The sequence below is a fragment of the Schistocerca piceifrons genome, chromosome 11 (assembly GCF_021461385.2).
Source record: "Schistocerca piceifrons isolate TAMUIC-IGC-003096 chromosome 11, iqSchPice1.1, whole genome shotgun sequence".
Classification (NCBI taxonomy): domain Eukaryota; kingdom Metazoa; phylum Arthropoda; class Insecta; order Orthoptera; family Acrididae; genus Schistocerca; species Schistocerca piceifrons.
Genome location: NC_060148.1, coordinates 26,700,610 through 26,715,181, shown reverse-complemented (window position 1 = coordinate 26,715,181; position 14,572 = coordinate 26,700,610). Strand labels below are relative to the sequence as shown.

Here is a 14,572-nt window from a genome sequence, read left to right as displayed (position 1 = left end):
TTGAAAGAGGTATTTTAATTACAATTATAATGCATTGTTGCCATTCATGAAATCTTCTACACTATAGTAACATTTATCTTCCAGATATTTTTCCAGGTCTCTTTTGATACCTTTTACATTTGGGTCATCCATATCTTTCCATATTTTATTTACAAATTTCATGGCCATATTGTATGGGTTTTTTTCATATGATTTTAAATGGTAGCTCATTCTACACTCCTGGAAATTTAAAAAAGAACACGTTGACACCGGTGTGTCAGACCCACCATACTTGCTCCGGACACTGCAAGAGGGCTGTACAAGCAATGATCACACGCACGGCACAGCGGACACACCAGGAACCGCGGTGTTGGCCGTCGAATGGTGCTAGCTGCGCAGCATTTGTGCACCGCCGCCGTCAGTGTCAGCCAGTTTGCCGTGGCATACGGAGCTCCATCGCAGTCTTTAACACTGGTAGCATGCCGCGACAGCGTGGACGTGAACCGTATGTGCAGTTGACGGACTTTGAGCGAGGGCGTATAGTGGGCATGCGGGAGGCCGGGTGGACGTACCACCGAATTGCTCAACACGTGGGGCGTGAGGTCTCCACAGTACATCGATGTTGTCGCCAGTGGTCGGCGGAAGGTGCACGTGCCCGTCGACCTGGGACCGGACCGCAGCGACGCACGGATGCACGCCAAGACCGTAGGATCCTACGCAGTGCCGTAGGGGACCGCACCGCCACTTCCCAGCAAATTAGGGACACTGTTGCTCCTGGGGTATCGGCGAGGACCATTCGCAACCGTCTCCATGAAGCTGGGCTACGGTCCCGCACACAGTTAGGCCGTCTTCCGCTCACGCCCCAACATCGTGCAGCCCGCCTCCAGTGGTGTCGCGACAGGCATGAATGGAGGGACGAATGGAGACGTGTCGTCTTCAGCGATGAGAGTCGCTTCTGCCTTGGTGCCAATGATGGTCGTATGCGTGTTTGGCGCCGTGCAGGTGAGCGCCACAATCGGGACTGCATACGACCGAGGCACACAGGGCCAACACCCGGCATCATGGTGTGGGGAGCGATCTCCTACACTGGCCGTACACCACTGGTGATCGTCGAGCGGACACTGAATAGTGCACGGTACATCCAAACCGTCATCGAACCCATCGTTCTACCATTCCTAGACCGGCAAGGGAACTTGCTGTTCCAACAGGACAATGCACGTCCGCATGTATCCCATGCCACCCAACGTGCTCTAGAAGGTGTATGTCAACTACCCTGGCCAGCAAGATCTCCGGATCTGTCCCCCATTGAGCATGTTTGGGACTGGATGAAGCGTCGTCTCACGCGGTCTGCACGTCCAGCACGAACGCTGGTCCAACTGAGGCGCCAGGTGGAAATGGCATGGCAAGCCATTCCACAGGACTACATCCAGCATCTCTACGATCGTCTCCACGGGAGAATAGCAGCCTGCATTGCTGCGAAAGGTGGATATACACTGTACTAGTGCCGACATTGTGCATGCTCTGTTGCCTGTGTCTATGTGCCTGTGGTTCTGTCAGTGTGATCATGTGATGTATCTGACCCCAGGAATGTGTCAATAAAGTTTCCCCTTCCTGGGACAATGAATTCACGGTGTTCTTATTTCAATTTCCAGGAGTGTATATCTAGTATCATATTGATGCAAGAAGAAGTTGCCCTCAAAAAGTTGTGGGTTTCTTTTTGTGAAAGTGAGAGTTTCATAGACGTATATGCTTGGAATGCCCATTAGATCTAGTTTTACAAATAAAGGTTTACAATATTGCTTTGGTTTTGCTCCCACCATTGCTCGGATGATTCTTTTTTGTAGTCTAAAAGCTCTAAGTAAATTTGTTTTTTCAGACCCCCAGAAAATTTTACTGTACCTAATGACTGAAACAAAATATGCATTATATACAGTTTTTCTTACAGCTCAATCAGTAATACTGTACAAGATATTCATAATATATACAAGGCTATTCAGTTGATCCAGTATGTTGTCCACATGGTGACTCCATAACAGGTTTTTATTGACTAATACGCCAAGGAATTTGACACAGTCTGTAGTCTCTAATTTTTTGTCCATATCCCTTATTTCACTTATAGACTGTGCAGATTGTTTTGTGGTGAAATGAACAATTTCTGTTTTTGAAAAATTTAATGTCAAGTTATTGTTTTTGACCCATGCCTCCACTTCCCCAAGTGTTTGTTCAATATGACAAATTAGGTCTACCACATTTTTACAACAGACTACAGCTGTTGAGTCATCTGCATAGAGGATAGTATCAGACTGGACCTAACATGGCATATCATTAATATAATACAGAAAAAGTAGTGGCCCTAATATTGAACCTTGTGGAACACCTAATTGAGTGTATTTCCAGCCAGAGAGATATTTCTTGCCGTTGATGTTAATAAGTACTCTTCGTTTTCTGTTTGCCAAGTATGATGACATCCAGCTAAGAGATTTGCCTTGAAAACCATAGCATGCCAATTTTTGGAGAAGCAGGTCACGATTTACTGTGTCGAAGGCTTTGGACAGGTCACAAAATATGCCTGACACACACATTCTATCATCAAGACATCTGCTGACTTTTGTGACTAATTCAGTTATTGCATGGATTGTGCTGCGGCCTTTTCTGAAACCATATTGATTACCTAAGATAATGCTGTTAGATGAATTGTGATTTTCGATCTGATCACATGCAGCTCTTTCAAATATTTTTGAGAAAATTGGTAACAGTGAGATCTGGAATTCAGTTTGTCTAATGAAGGGCTTGTGGGAGATGTAAATGGGTACTCTGCAGACCATCCAGTGTGTTGAAGAAGACATAATGCAGTATTGACCTATAATGCAGTCCTTTGACTGGCATACTGAGAACTGTCACATTGCCTCTAGTACACGTAAAGAGTCCTTCAACAACTGCACAAGCATGGAGTTGCACAGCATATTTTTGTTTGTCAGTTTACCACACTATTGTGTATCATTTTAATTTCCATAAACATCCTGATTGTTGCTTCAGTCTGAATTTCTTGCAGCTCGACCACCGATCAGTGTACTCCTGTGCAGTGTGATCTATTAGTGAAAACATTTTATCAGAATGAGCAAAGTTATACAGCAATGGTATTTTCATGTGATTATGGGGCGCCATGAGCAGTGTGCTGACCACACACCTCTCCATATCCACGTCCAATTGATGTGTATCGGCTGAGGACGACACGGTGGTCAGTCGGTATCGTTGGGCCTTCAGAGGCCTTTCGAACGGAGTTTAGAGTTTTCTCTAGGGCACCACGAAGCACCAAATGTATAAAGATTTCGGAGACTAATTGCAGAGTTCAGTGAAACTGGTTCAACAGTAAACATTAAGAGTTCTGGGCACCCTCGTTGTGGCAAATCTGTACGAAACATTGCAGTAATTCATGAAAGTGTTGCTGCTAAATAGTCCAGCAAAGTTGGGTCTTTGCCATTCCAAAGATTTGGACATAGGATGTTGTTCAGTACGATTTTCATATTACCACTCTTATAGAATTCAGTTAATGCAACTGCTGAAACAATCAAGTTGTGAGAAAAGGCAACATTTTGTTGACTGGTTTGTGACAAGACTAAAGGAAGGCAACAGTTTTGTGAGGAACATAATCTTCAGTGATGAGATGTGCTTCCACTTAAATGAATCTGTGAATAAACAGAACTGACTTATCTGTGGGGCAAAACTCCTGGCACGGTTCAAGAGAGGGAAATCGTCCAGAGCAAGTGACGGATCGGTGTGGCTTTTGTGTCGACAGCATCATCAGCTTTCTTTAAGAGTAGGTGGGGAACAACGTGTGACAGCTAATGGAAACTTAAAACTGTGAGGTGATAATACATTTTATGCGGCCTCATTTAAGTGGAATGGATGTTAAAATAGTTGTGGTTTCGTCTGGCTGGTGCCACATGTCACACTTTGCCTGTAACAACTGAGTTCGTCTGTGAGTGGTTTTGAGATAGCCTGATCTTACTACCGAGGCATGTGACTTGACCACAGTATTTTTTTCTTTGGGTATCTCAAATCATTGGCGTATGCCAATAAACCCTGAACACATGTGAGTTAAAAGAAAGTGGCCACGTGTGAGTTAAAAGAAAGTGGCCGTGTTGTTGGCAAAATGTAAGTGGAGTCTTTGTCAGACGATCATAGTGAAATCCACTGACAGTGTTCTTGCATGTCAACGCAGTGGAAGATGTCGTATGGAAGACATCATTTCCCAGAAAGGTTTCATTAAGATGTTAATTAATTTTCATAATTGCTTATTTTGAAACTAGCATGCTTTTGAAGGAGTCTCTAAATCTGTGTTCTGCTAGCCACTGTATGGTGTGTGGCAGAGGGTATTAGTGTCCCTGTATTGTCTTTTTCACTGCCAGTCACGTTCGGAAGTTTTGGCAAGATATGGTGACACGTACTAATGTTTATCATAAGGAAATCATAAATTTGTTACTATTTCTTTATTTGCAGATCCAGGTTGCCATCAAGTGCCTTAGCCGTGAGAGGATGCAGAACAACCCGATTGAGTTCCTGAAGGAAGCCGGCATCATGCACTCCATAGACCACGAGCACATCGTTCGTCTCTACGGGGTGGTCCTCGACACGGGAGCTCTGATGCTGGTGAGTGAGGAATGGCTGGTGGCTGCTTGCTGAACCAGTCAAACGTGTTTGAGAATTATTTTACTCGAGGTCCTGGTTTTAAATTTGGGACAGTAAGGAAGCAGGCTTCCTAGTTACGCTTGTGCTTTTTGGTTTTCTAGCAGATTAACAGTTCCATTGTTGTGCGCAATATTTTGATTGTCAACCTAATTGTCTTACTGAGGAACTCTGAGCAGATGTCTCTTTTGCACTTGTTGCACATTTTCCCAACAGATAAAGCACACAAATAAAATGCGCTCCAATATCAAGTGGACACAGTTCTTCAGGGAGACTGAATCGTAAAATTATATTAATTCATTTTTAATCTTAAAAATGTTTCTTATCTTTCCATGCTTTATAAATGAATTCCACTGAAATTCTACGTATATCCTCGTACATTTATTGCATGAACATTTACAAGCGTACTGTCACTGTAGCTACCTGAGTATAACTTTAACAAAAGTAACAGCATCTCATTTTATCGATACATCCTTTTTTAATATACTGTCGTCCGTGCTGATTCTCATCGTTGCTTGCTCCTAGGGCCTCCTTCCGCATCTGTGCAATGTTGTAAACTCTGTGGTCTATTTACCGTGATGTGAAATCATCTGCTGATGAACTCTTAAATGCCACACACTGCCTGAGTAGTACTGCAAATAAATAATGCCATCAAATATCTGCACTGTGCAAAAATGTGCAAATGTATGTGCTATTTGAAAAATCCACTTTTGTATAACATTGATAGATTACTCAAACAAAGGAAAATCCAGGATCAAATGTTTCCATTCCAGCACTACACAGCTGTCATTCCACCCCCACTCCCACTCTTGTTATTTCTCTCCTGTTCCACTATTTCACCTCCCACACCCGCCCCTCTCCCCAGCCCTCAGTCTAACCTGCAGCACCTCGGTGTCTGCCACCCCCTCCATACTATCTCTCCGCTCCAGCCTTCCCCCCCCCCCCCCCCCCTTCCCCCTTATCCGACCCAGTCACCTCTCCTATCATGCACTGGTGCTGCTGCTCGCAATGTGGTTTCTGTTTGCCTGAGACTGCAATTGTGTGTGTGTGGGGGGGGGGGGGGGCTGTCTTGCCCCCCTTCTAACAGCCGTGTACCGCAAGTCCTTAGAGGAACGGAAGGTTCCAAATGATTGGAAAAGAGCACAGGTAGTCCCAGTCTTCAAGAAGGGTCGTCGAGCAGATGCGCAAAACTATAGACCTATATCTCTGACGTCGATCTGTTGTAGAATTTTAGAACATGTTTTTTTGCTGGCATATCATGTCGTTTTTGGAAACCCAGAATCTAGTCTGTAGGAATCAACACGGATTCCGGAAACAGTAATCGGGTGAGACCCAACTCGCTTTATTTGCTCAAGAGACCCAGAAAATATTAGATACAGGCTTCCAGGTAGATGCTATTTTCCTTGACTTCTGGAAGGCGTTCGATACAGTTCCGCACTGTCGCCTGATAAACAACGTAAGAGCCTACAGAATATCAGACCAGCTGTGTGGCTGGATTGAAGAGTTTTTAGCAAGCAGAACACAGCATGTTGTTATCAATGGAGAGATGTCTACAGACGTTAAAGTAATCTCTGGTGTGCCACAGGGGAGTGTTATGGGACCATTGCTTTTCACAATTTATATAAATGACCTAGTAGATAGTGTCGGAAGTTCTGTGCGGCTTTTCGCGGATGATGTTGTAGTATACAGAGAAGTTGCAGCTTTAGAAAATTGTAGTGAAATGCAGGAAGATCTGTAGCGGATAGGCACTTGGTGCAGCGAGTGGCAACTGACCCTTGACATAGACAAATGTAATGGATTGCGAATACATAGAAAGAAGGATGCTTTATTGTATGATTATATGATAGCGGAACAAACACTGGTAGCAGTTACTTCTGTAAAATATCTGGGAGTATGCGTGCGGAAATGTTTTAAGTGGAATGATCATATAAAATTTATTGTTGGTAAGGCGGGTACCAGGTTGAGATTCATTGGGAGAGTCCTTAGAAAATGTAGTCCATCAACAAAGGAGGTGGCTTACAAAACACTCGTTCGACCTATACTCGAGTATTGCTCATCAGTGTGAGATCCGTACCATGTCGGGTAGACAGAGGAGATAGAGGAGATCCAAAGAAGAGCGGCGCGTTTCGTCACAGGGTTATTTGGTAACCGTGATAGCGTTACGCAGATGTTTAGCAAACTCGAGTGGCAGACTCTGCAAGAGAGGCGCTCTGCATCGTGGTGTAGCTCGTGTCCAGGTTTCGAGAGGGTGCGTCTCTGGGTGAGGTATCGAATATATTGCTTCTCCCTACTTATACCTCCCAAGGAGATCACGAATGTAAAATTAGAGAGATTCGAGCGCGCACGGAGGCTTTCTGGCAGTCGTTCTTCCCGCGAACCATACGCGAGTGGAACAGAAAAGGGAGGTACTGAAAGTGGCACATAAAGTGCCCTCTGCCACACACCGTTGGGTGGCTTGCGGAGTATAAATGTAGATGTCGATGTATATGTAGATGTATAATTGTGAGAGTCATCCTGTTGTACCTATCTGCGAATCAGCATCTCCGCTATATGGTGATTATTAATAGATTGCTCATTTATGTGTGATGATGAGGGTCCAGAAGACTTTGCAACTCTGACGTGCGAGGGAAATATCGTGAATTTGAGTACGAAAAAAATTCTGTAACCTCAAGAAGTTTAATAGAAGGAATTTAGTCAGTTTAGTTCAAAGTACTGGCTGCAAAATACTGACATAAATTATCGACAAAATAATAAAACAGTTGATAGATGCTGTTCTGGGCAAAATCGGTTTGGGTTCTGGAGAAATGTAGGAAGACATGAAGCAACACTGACCTTACAATCTGTCTTAGAAGAAAAGTTAAAGAAAGGCAAAGAGGTGTTCATAGTATTTGTACATTTAGAGAAAGCTGTTGACCATGTTGAATGGAATACATTGTTTGAAACTGTGAAGATCTACATCTGCATCTACATGGTTACTCTGCAATTCACACTTAAGTGCCCAACAGAGGGTTTATCGAACCATTTTCATACTACTTCTCTACCATTCCACTCTCGAATGGCGCTTGGGAAAAAGGAACACCTAAATCTTTCTGTTCGAGCTCTGATTTCTCTTATTTTATTATGATGATCATTACTCCCTACATAGGTGGGTGTCAACAAAATATTTTCGCATTCGGAAGAGAAAGTTGGTGATTGAAATTTTGTAAATAGATCTCCCCACAAAGAAAACCGCCTTTGTTTCAGTGACTGCCACGCCAACTCGCGCATCATATCACCGACACTCTCGCCCCTACTGCGAGATAACACGAAACGAGCTGCCCTTCTTTGCACTTTTTCCACGTCCTCCGTCAAGCCTACCTGGTAAGGATCCCACACCGTGCAGCAATATTCCAGCAGAGGACGGACAAGCCTAATGTAGGCTGTCTCTTTAGTGGGTTTGTCGCATCTTCTAAGTGTTCTGCAAACAAAGCGCAGTCTTTGTTTCACCTTCCCCACAATATTATCTATGTGGTCTTTCCAATTTAAGTTGCTTGTAATTGTAATTCCTAGGTGTTTAGTCGAATTGACTGCCCTTAGATTTTCGCAATTTTTCGTATACCCAAAATTTATCGGATTTCTTTTAGTACCCATGTGGATGACCTCACACTTTTCTTTGTTTAGTGCGAATTGCCGTTTTTTGCACCATATAGAAATTCTCTCTAGATCATTTTGTAATTGGAATTGATCGTCTGACGATTTTACTAGACGGTAAATTACAGCATCATCTGCAAACAATCTAAGGGGCTGCTGAGATTATCACCTAGATCATTTATGTAAATCAGGAACAACAGAGGGCCTACGACATTACCTTGCAGACCGCCAGATATCACTTCTGTGCTTCTTGATGATTTACCATTTATCACTACGAATCCAGTCACCTAACTGAGACAATACTCCATAAGCACACAATTTGATTAATAGTTGCTTGTGAGAAACGGTATCAAAAACCTTCTAGAAATCTAGGAATATGGAATTGATCTGAGATCCCTTGTCGACAGCACTCATTACTTCATGGGAATAAAGAGCTAGCTGTGTTGCACAAGAATGATATTTTCTGAATCCGTGTTGATTATATATCAATAAGTCATTTTCTTCAAGGTGATTCATAATGTTCAAGTACAGTATATGCTCCAAAATCCTACTGCAAATTGAGGTCAGTGATGTGGGTCTGTAATTCAATTGGTTACTCCTATTTCCTTTCTTGAGTATTGGAGTGACCTGTGCTACTTTCCAGTTTTCAGGAACAGACCTTTTGTCAAGTGAGCGGTTGTATATGATTGCTAACAAGGGAACCTCCCCATCGCACCCCCCTCAGATTTAGATATATGTTGGCACTCTGGATAGGCCTTGAAAAACTCAACACAGATCAATCGAGAAAACAGGAAGGTTGTGTGGAACTATGAAAAAATGAGCAAAATATACCAACTGAGTAGTCCATGCACAAGATAAGCAACATCAAGGTTAATGCGAGTGCAGGAGCGCCGTGGTCCCGGGGTCAGCGTGAGCAGCTGCGGAACGAGAGGTCCTTGGTTCAAGTCTCCCCTCGAGTGATAAGTTTAGTTTCTTTATTTTCGCAAGGTTATGATCTGTTTGTTCGTTCATTGACGTCTCTGTTCACTGTAATAAGTTTAGTGTCTGTGTTTTGCGACCGCACCGGAAAACTGTGGGATTAGTAGACGAAAGGACGTGCCTCTCCAATGGCAACCGAAAACATTTGATCGCAAGGTCATAGGTCAACCGATTCGTCCACAGGAAAACACGTGTGATATATTCTGTACGACACTGGTGACGGCATGTGCGTCACATGACAGGAATATGTTGTCGACCCATTTAACTTGTACACTTGGCGAATGGGTAAAAAGATTCTTCTACCTTACCCGATTTAGGTTTTCTTGTGGATGTGATAATCACTCCCAAAAAAGTGATGAAAACATAAGAGTTTGTCACATAAACTGAAAATAAAAAATTAAACTTTTCACTCGAGGCAAGACTTGAACCAAGGACCTTTCGGTCCGCAGCTGCTCACGCTAACCACGGGACCACGGCGATACTGAGCTCATATCGTCCTTGATGTTGCTTATCTTGCGCATGGACTACTCAGTTTGCATATTTTGCTTATTATTTCGTAGTTCCAAGCAACTTCTTCCCGTTTTTCAAGGCCTATCCACTGTGCCAACTTATAACTAAATCTGAGGGCGGTGCGATGGGGAGGTTCCCTTGTAAGAAAGGCACTATTGTCTCTGCATACTCTGAATGGAACCTGATGGGTATACCATCTGGACCGGAAGACTTGCCTCGGATAAAATACAGGTAGCAAGAGTTTATCTGCAGCTTTTACAGAAACAAAACTGCCGTTTGAGTCAGAGGGTTATTTATGTAAAAGAAGCAGCCACAGCAGCAGAAAGAGCAAAACTCTTCTTCATTCTGAGGTAGTAAAAGTACAAAAAACAAACAAATGGTGTCCAAACAGGCCTCGAAGGTGCAACGGTATTGACCGGCCACCGTGTGATAGTCGGCCTTTAGGCGACACTGGACGGGGATACGGAGAGGCGTGTGATCGGGACACCACTCTCCTGGCCCCTGTCAGTTCTTTGACCGGCGTCGCTACTCTTCAGTCGAGTAGCTCCTCAGTCGGTCTCGCCAGGACCGAGCGCACTCTGCTTGCCGACTGACGTCGGTGGTCTGATGAGGTCTGGTGTTACCACTGGGGCGAGGCTGAGGGACGGCAAAAGAACAGGGAAAAAATTTGCAAAATGTACGATAATGCACCGAGGGGAACAGTGCGCCGGTAACACACTGGACCTCTGTTTGGTAAGACAACGGTCCAAATTCTCGTGTGGTCATCCACATTCAGGTTTGCTGTGATTCCCTTAAGGGGGGTAGGACATCAAACGGGCCAACGTGGAGCAGGAGAGGCATCACAGAACATTTTAATAACCAGTGTCTATACTATATATACGAAGACAGCAACTTGTTCTCAAAAGAACAGTTACTGTTGATGACCGTGCAGCTTTTCCCTGGAATAAATGATGACTAACTGACAACTTCAGCTGCCGACAGGTGTTGTTGATGTAGCTCGATGTGGACAGATGAAAATGTGTGCCCCGACAGGGACTCGAACCTGGGATCTCCTGCTTACATGGCAGACGCTCTATCCATCTGAGCCACCGAGGACACAGATGAATAGCGCGACTGCAGGGACTTTTCCCTTGCACGCTTCCCGTGAGACTCACATTCCCAACCATCATCATTTATTCCAGGGAAAAGCTGCACGGTCATCAACAGTAACTGTTCTTTCGAGAACAAGTTACTGTCTTTGTATATATAGTTAAAGGCTACCCAGCCATTGACCTTCGTCTGTGTGAATGCACACAGGTTGCCCAAACTCTTACGGGAATCGCCAAAGCGTGCGCGAGTAATGAGTGGATGGGCAAATTTCTATAAGGTACATCACATATGTAGAATTGTGGACAGTTGGGAATGTGAGTCTCACGGGAAGCATGCAAGGGATAAGTCCCTGCAGTCGCGCTATTCATCTGTGTCCTCGGTGACTCAGATGGATAGAGCGTCTGCCAAGTAAGCAGGAGGTCCCGGGTTCGAGTCCCGGTTGGGGCACACATTTTCAGCTGTCCACATCGAGGTATATCAACAACACCTGTCGGCAGCTGAGGTTGTCAGTTAGTCTTCATTGATTCCAGTGTCTATACTTTTACAAATAAATTCATAAAAGTTTGTCAGCATCACCAGGAAGGATTCAGGGTTCACACTCATTGCAGTGGAAGTTCGAAAACATAACAAAATAAATTTTTTTACATGTGAAGTTTCATAATTTTTCTCACTTACTAATGGCAGCACTTGTTGCTATAGGTACACTTTTCTTCATAAGTTTGAGATATTCTTCAATGAATTTTGCGCAGCATACATACTGTACTTACAGGTGTATGAAACTCTAGAATTTATGTAATTTATGAAAAAACGAATGAGCTATTATATTTTAAACTTCATGATTAGAAAAAACACTAATTTTTGTAGTTATTTACCTCAATTTATTACCACAGTTTTTAATAGATTTGGAAAATTCTAGAGTTTCATACACCTTTAAGTTTGGTTTGTATACTGCGCAAAATTCATCGAAGGATCTATCTTGCTTATCAAGAAAAGTGTACTTATAGCAACAAATGCTGGCATTAATAAGTGAAAAAAATGATGAAATTTCACACGTAAAAAAATTCTTTCGTTATTATTTTCAAAGTTCCACTCCTAAGAGTGTGAATTTTGAATCCTTCCTGGTGATGCTACAAAGTTTTATGAATTTATTTGTAAAAGTATAGACAGTGGAAATTAAAATGTCCTGTGGTGCCTCTCCTGCTCCAAGTCGGCCCGTTTGACGTCCTACCCCCCTTAAATGACTCCAGGCAAATGCTAGGAGCCAATTTCCTTGCCAGTTGTTTCACATCATCGTCAAATACTCAGCCTCTGATGACTTAGTCCTTTATGAGATGTAGAACTTCCTTCATCCTTACATTAGAAAACAAATGAAAAGTTAGATGAGTATCAGAAAAAATGAAACCAGTGGATGTAAAGGATGGTTTGTAAGGAAATATTGAACATGTCAGCACCACCCATATTGTTATTTCAGTCTGGATATTGCATTTTTGTTTCTGAGAAAACACATTCACAAATGTTAAAAAGCCTGTTATACGCCATCAAAACAAACACACACACACACACACACACACACACACACACAAGTAATGAAACAAGCGTCTGATGCAGAATAATTGTGATGTCGCTCTTCCACTGCATTCGTACAAAGTGCGTATCGGCCATCTCTCCACCGGTAAACCTCTCCATTGTATGGCTGTGTATCACTGTTAACATACAACCAACACTGCTGGAAAAAAAGGAACCTGAGGCTGAAGCAAGCAGTACTGTGAGGGGGGGAGGGGGGGGGGGGGACCTATGATTTTTGTTTATTCATGACAAATCCAGGAAAAACCCAGGAATTTATTAGAATTCCAGGAACTGTTCGTCATTTTAGTTTTCAGTTAATTTTTTGTAATTTTGACTGGCAAGAACTGATACTCCAATAAAGAATTTCACTTTAGCCTGCTACTACAGAATAATACTACAGCAATAAAACATAAACAGGAGAATAACACCAAAAAAAATGTGCCCTTTAAAAAACAGATCAGTGCATACACAAGTGTTTGGTAACAACAAAATAAGTCAAAGACTACGCAATACTTTATAACAACAAACTACTTATGATACAGAGCCTGCAAGATTGTGGGCCTTGTTTTGATGAGTGTGACATCACAACTGGTTACATTCCTGCTGGAAAATATTGCAAATAGTAATCTGAGAAGCGTTACTTTCAAAAGAAGAATTTCAGACCCAGAGACCATCCAGCTATGCCACTATTAAAATTTTACTGGCACATTTGTGTTTGAAATATCTTAAATGGTAACACACACTAAGAATGTCGAGTTTCAAGATTAGTTTTTAATATCTATTTTAGTTCTTTCATAGATTACATATTATGCAATAGTGATGACAAAAAGTATAATTATCCTTAAAAAAAAAAGGGCGAAGTTAGTTCTTGAGCAATTTGACACATAATCGCCTTTTCTATGGAAAAGTCAAAGTGCTTGATGGAACATGTATACAGCCAGGTAACCCACCAAATGCTCATTGCACAGAAATGAAATTTACAATCCTACTTGTCAGAAATATTCAGCTGCTGCAATTTAAGCTGTGTTTAGGGTCCTGCCTAATCACATCCTTGAGGAAAAATACAGCAAAACATTTCTGAAGACCAATATTATAAGTGAAAGCTTAATTTTTGTTGTAGCTACACTGTATTTATATTAATTTAAACCATTAACTTTTTCCATTTGTGTATTCATGCCATTCAACAGTGATGTTGTTATTGGACAACTGCATCTAGTATCTTATGCTCTGAATATCTGCTGTGATTGGCTGGCAAGATCACACGGCATGAGCTGTGGCTGACTAATAAATGCGTTATAATCTCGATTTCAGTGGTGCAGAAGCTAACATGCCGTATTTTTATAAATTGGTGTTTATAATTTTATAATACAAAAATATGGCACATGCATGTTACCGTGCACCAAAGATCTTTCCAAAAAGCGTTGATTTTTGCTGGGTTTCATTTTAGGAAATGAACTTCTGGGAAGTTCTATGTCGATGTATAAAACCTTCCCAATTCAAAGGATTTAGGAGTTTTACTGTTCTGAGGGATCCCGGGTTCGATTCCTACCGGGGTCAGGAATTTACACCTGCCTCGAGATGACTGGTGTTTGTGTTGTCCTGATCATTTTCATCATCATACCTGAAAGTGGTGATATTAGACTGAGCAAAGGTTGGGAATTGGTACGGGCACTGATAACTGCACAGTTGAGCGCCCCACAAACCAATCATCATCATCATCATCATCATGTTCTGAGGGAAAGTATATTGTCATATAACATAATAAAAATGTGTGTTCACCAGGGGTATAGTGTGTTTTCACTTGAGAAAAAGTGTACTTTTACCCAGGAAGTATAGGAAAAATCTAGGAAATTTTTCACATTTACACCCTATAAAAGCAAGCTTGAAACTTCCTGGCAGATTAAAACTGTGTGCCGGCCGAGACTCATATCAGCGCACACTCCGCTGTAGAGTGAAAATTTTATTCTAGAAACATCCCCCAGGCTGTGGCTAAGCCATGTCTCTGCAATATCTTTTCTTTCAGGAGTGCTAGTTCTGCAAGGTTCGCAGGAGAGCTTCTGTAAAGTTTGGAAGGTAGGAGACGAGGTCCTGTCGGAATTAAAGCTCTGAGGACGGGGCGTGAGTCGTGCACGGG

The 14,572-nt window shown here is 42.6% G+C and overlaps 1 protein-coding gene across 1 annotated transcript in view; it reads left to right on the top strand.

Moving 5' to 3' along the window:
* The window catches only part of LOC124720254 (activated Cdc42 kinase-like), a 390,360-nt gene that overhangs the window by 108,897 nt on the left and 266,891 nt on the right, over positions 1-14,572 (top strand). The window contains exon 4 of the mRNA XM_047245572.1: positions 4,480-4,629. Coding sequence (XP_047101528.1) covers positions 4,480-4,629 — 150 coding nt within the window. The remainder of the gene's footprint in view (positions 1-4,479; positions 4,630-14,572) is intronic.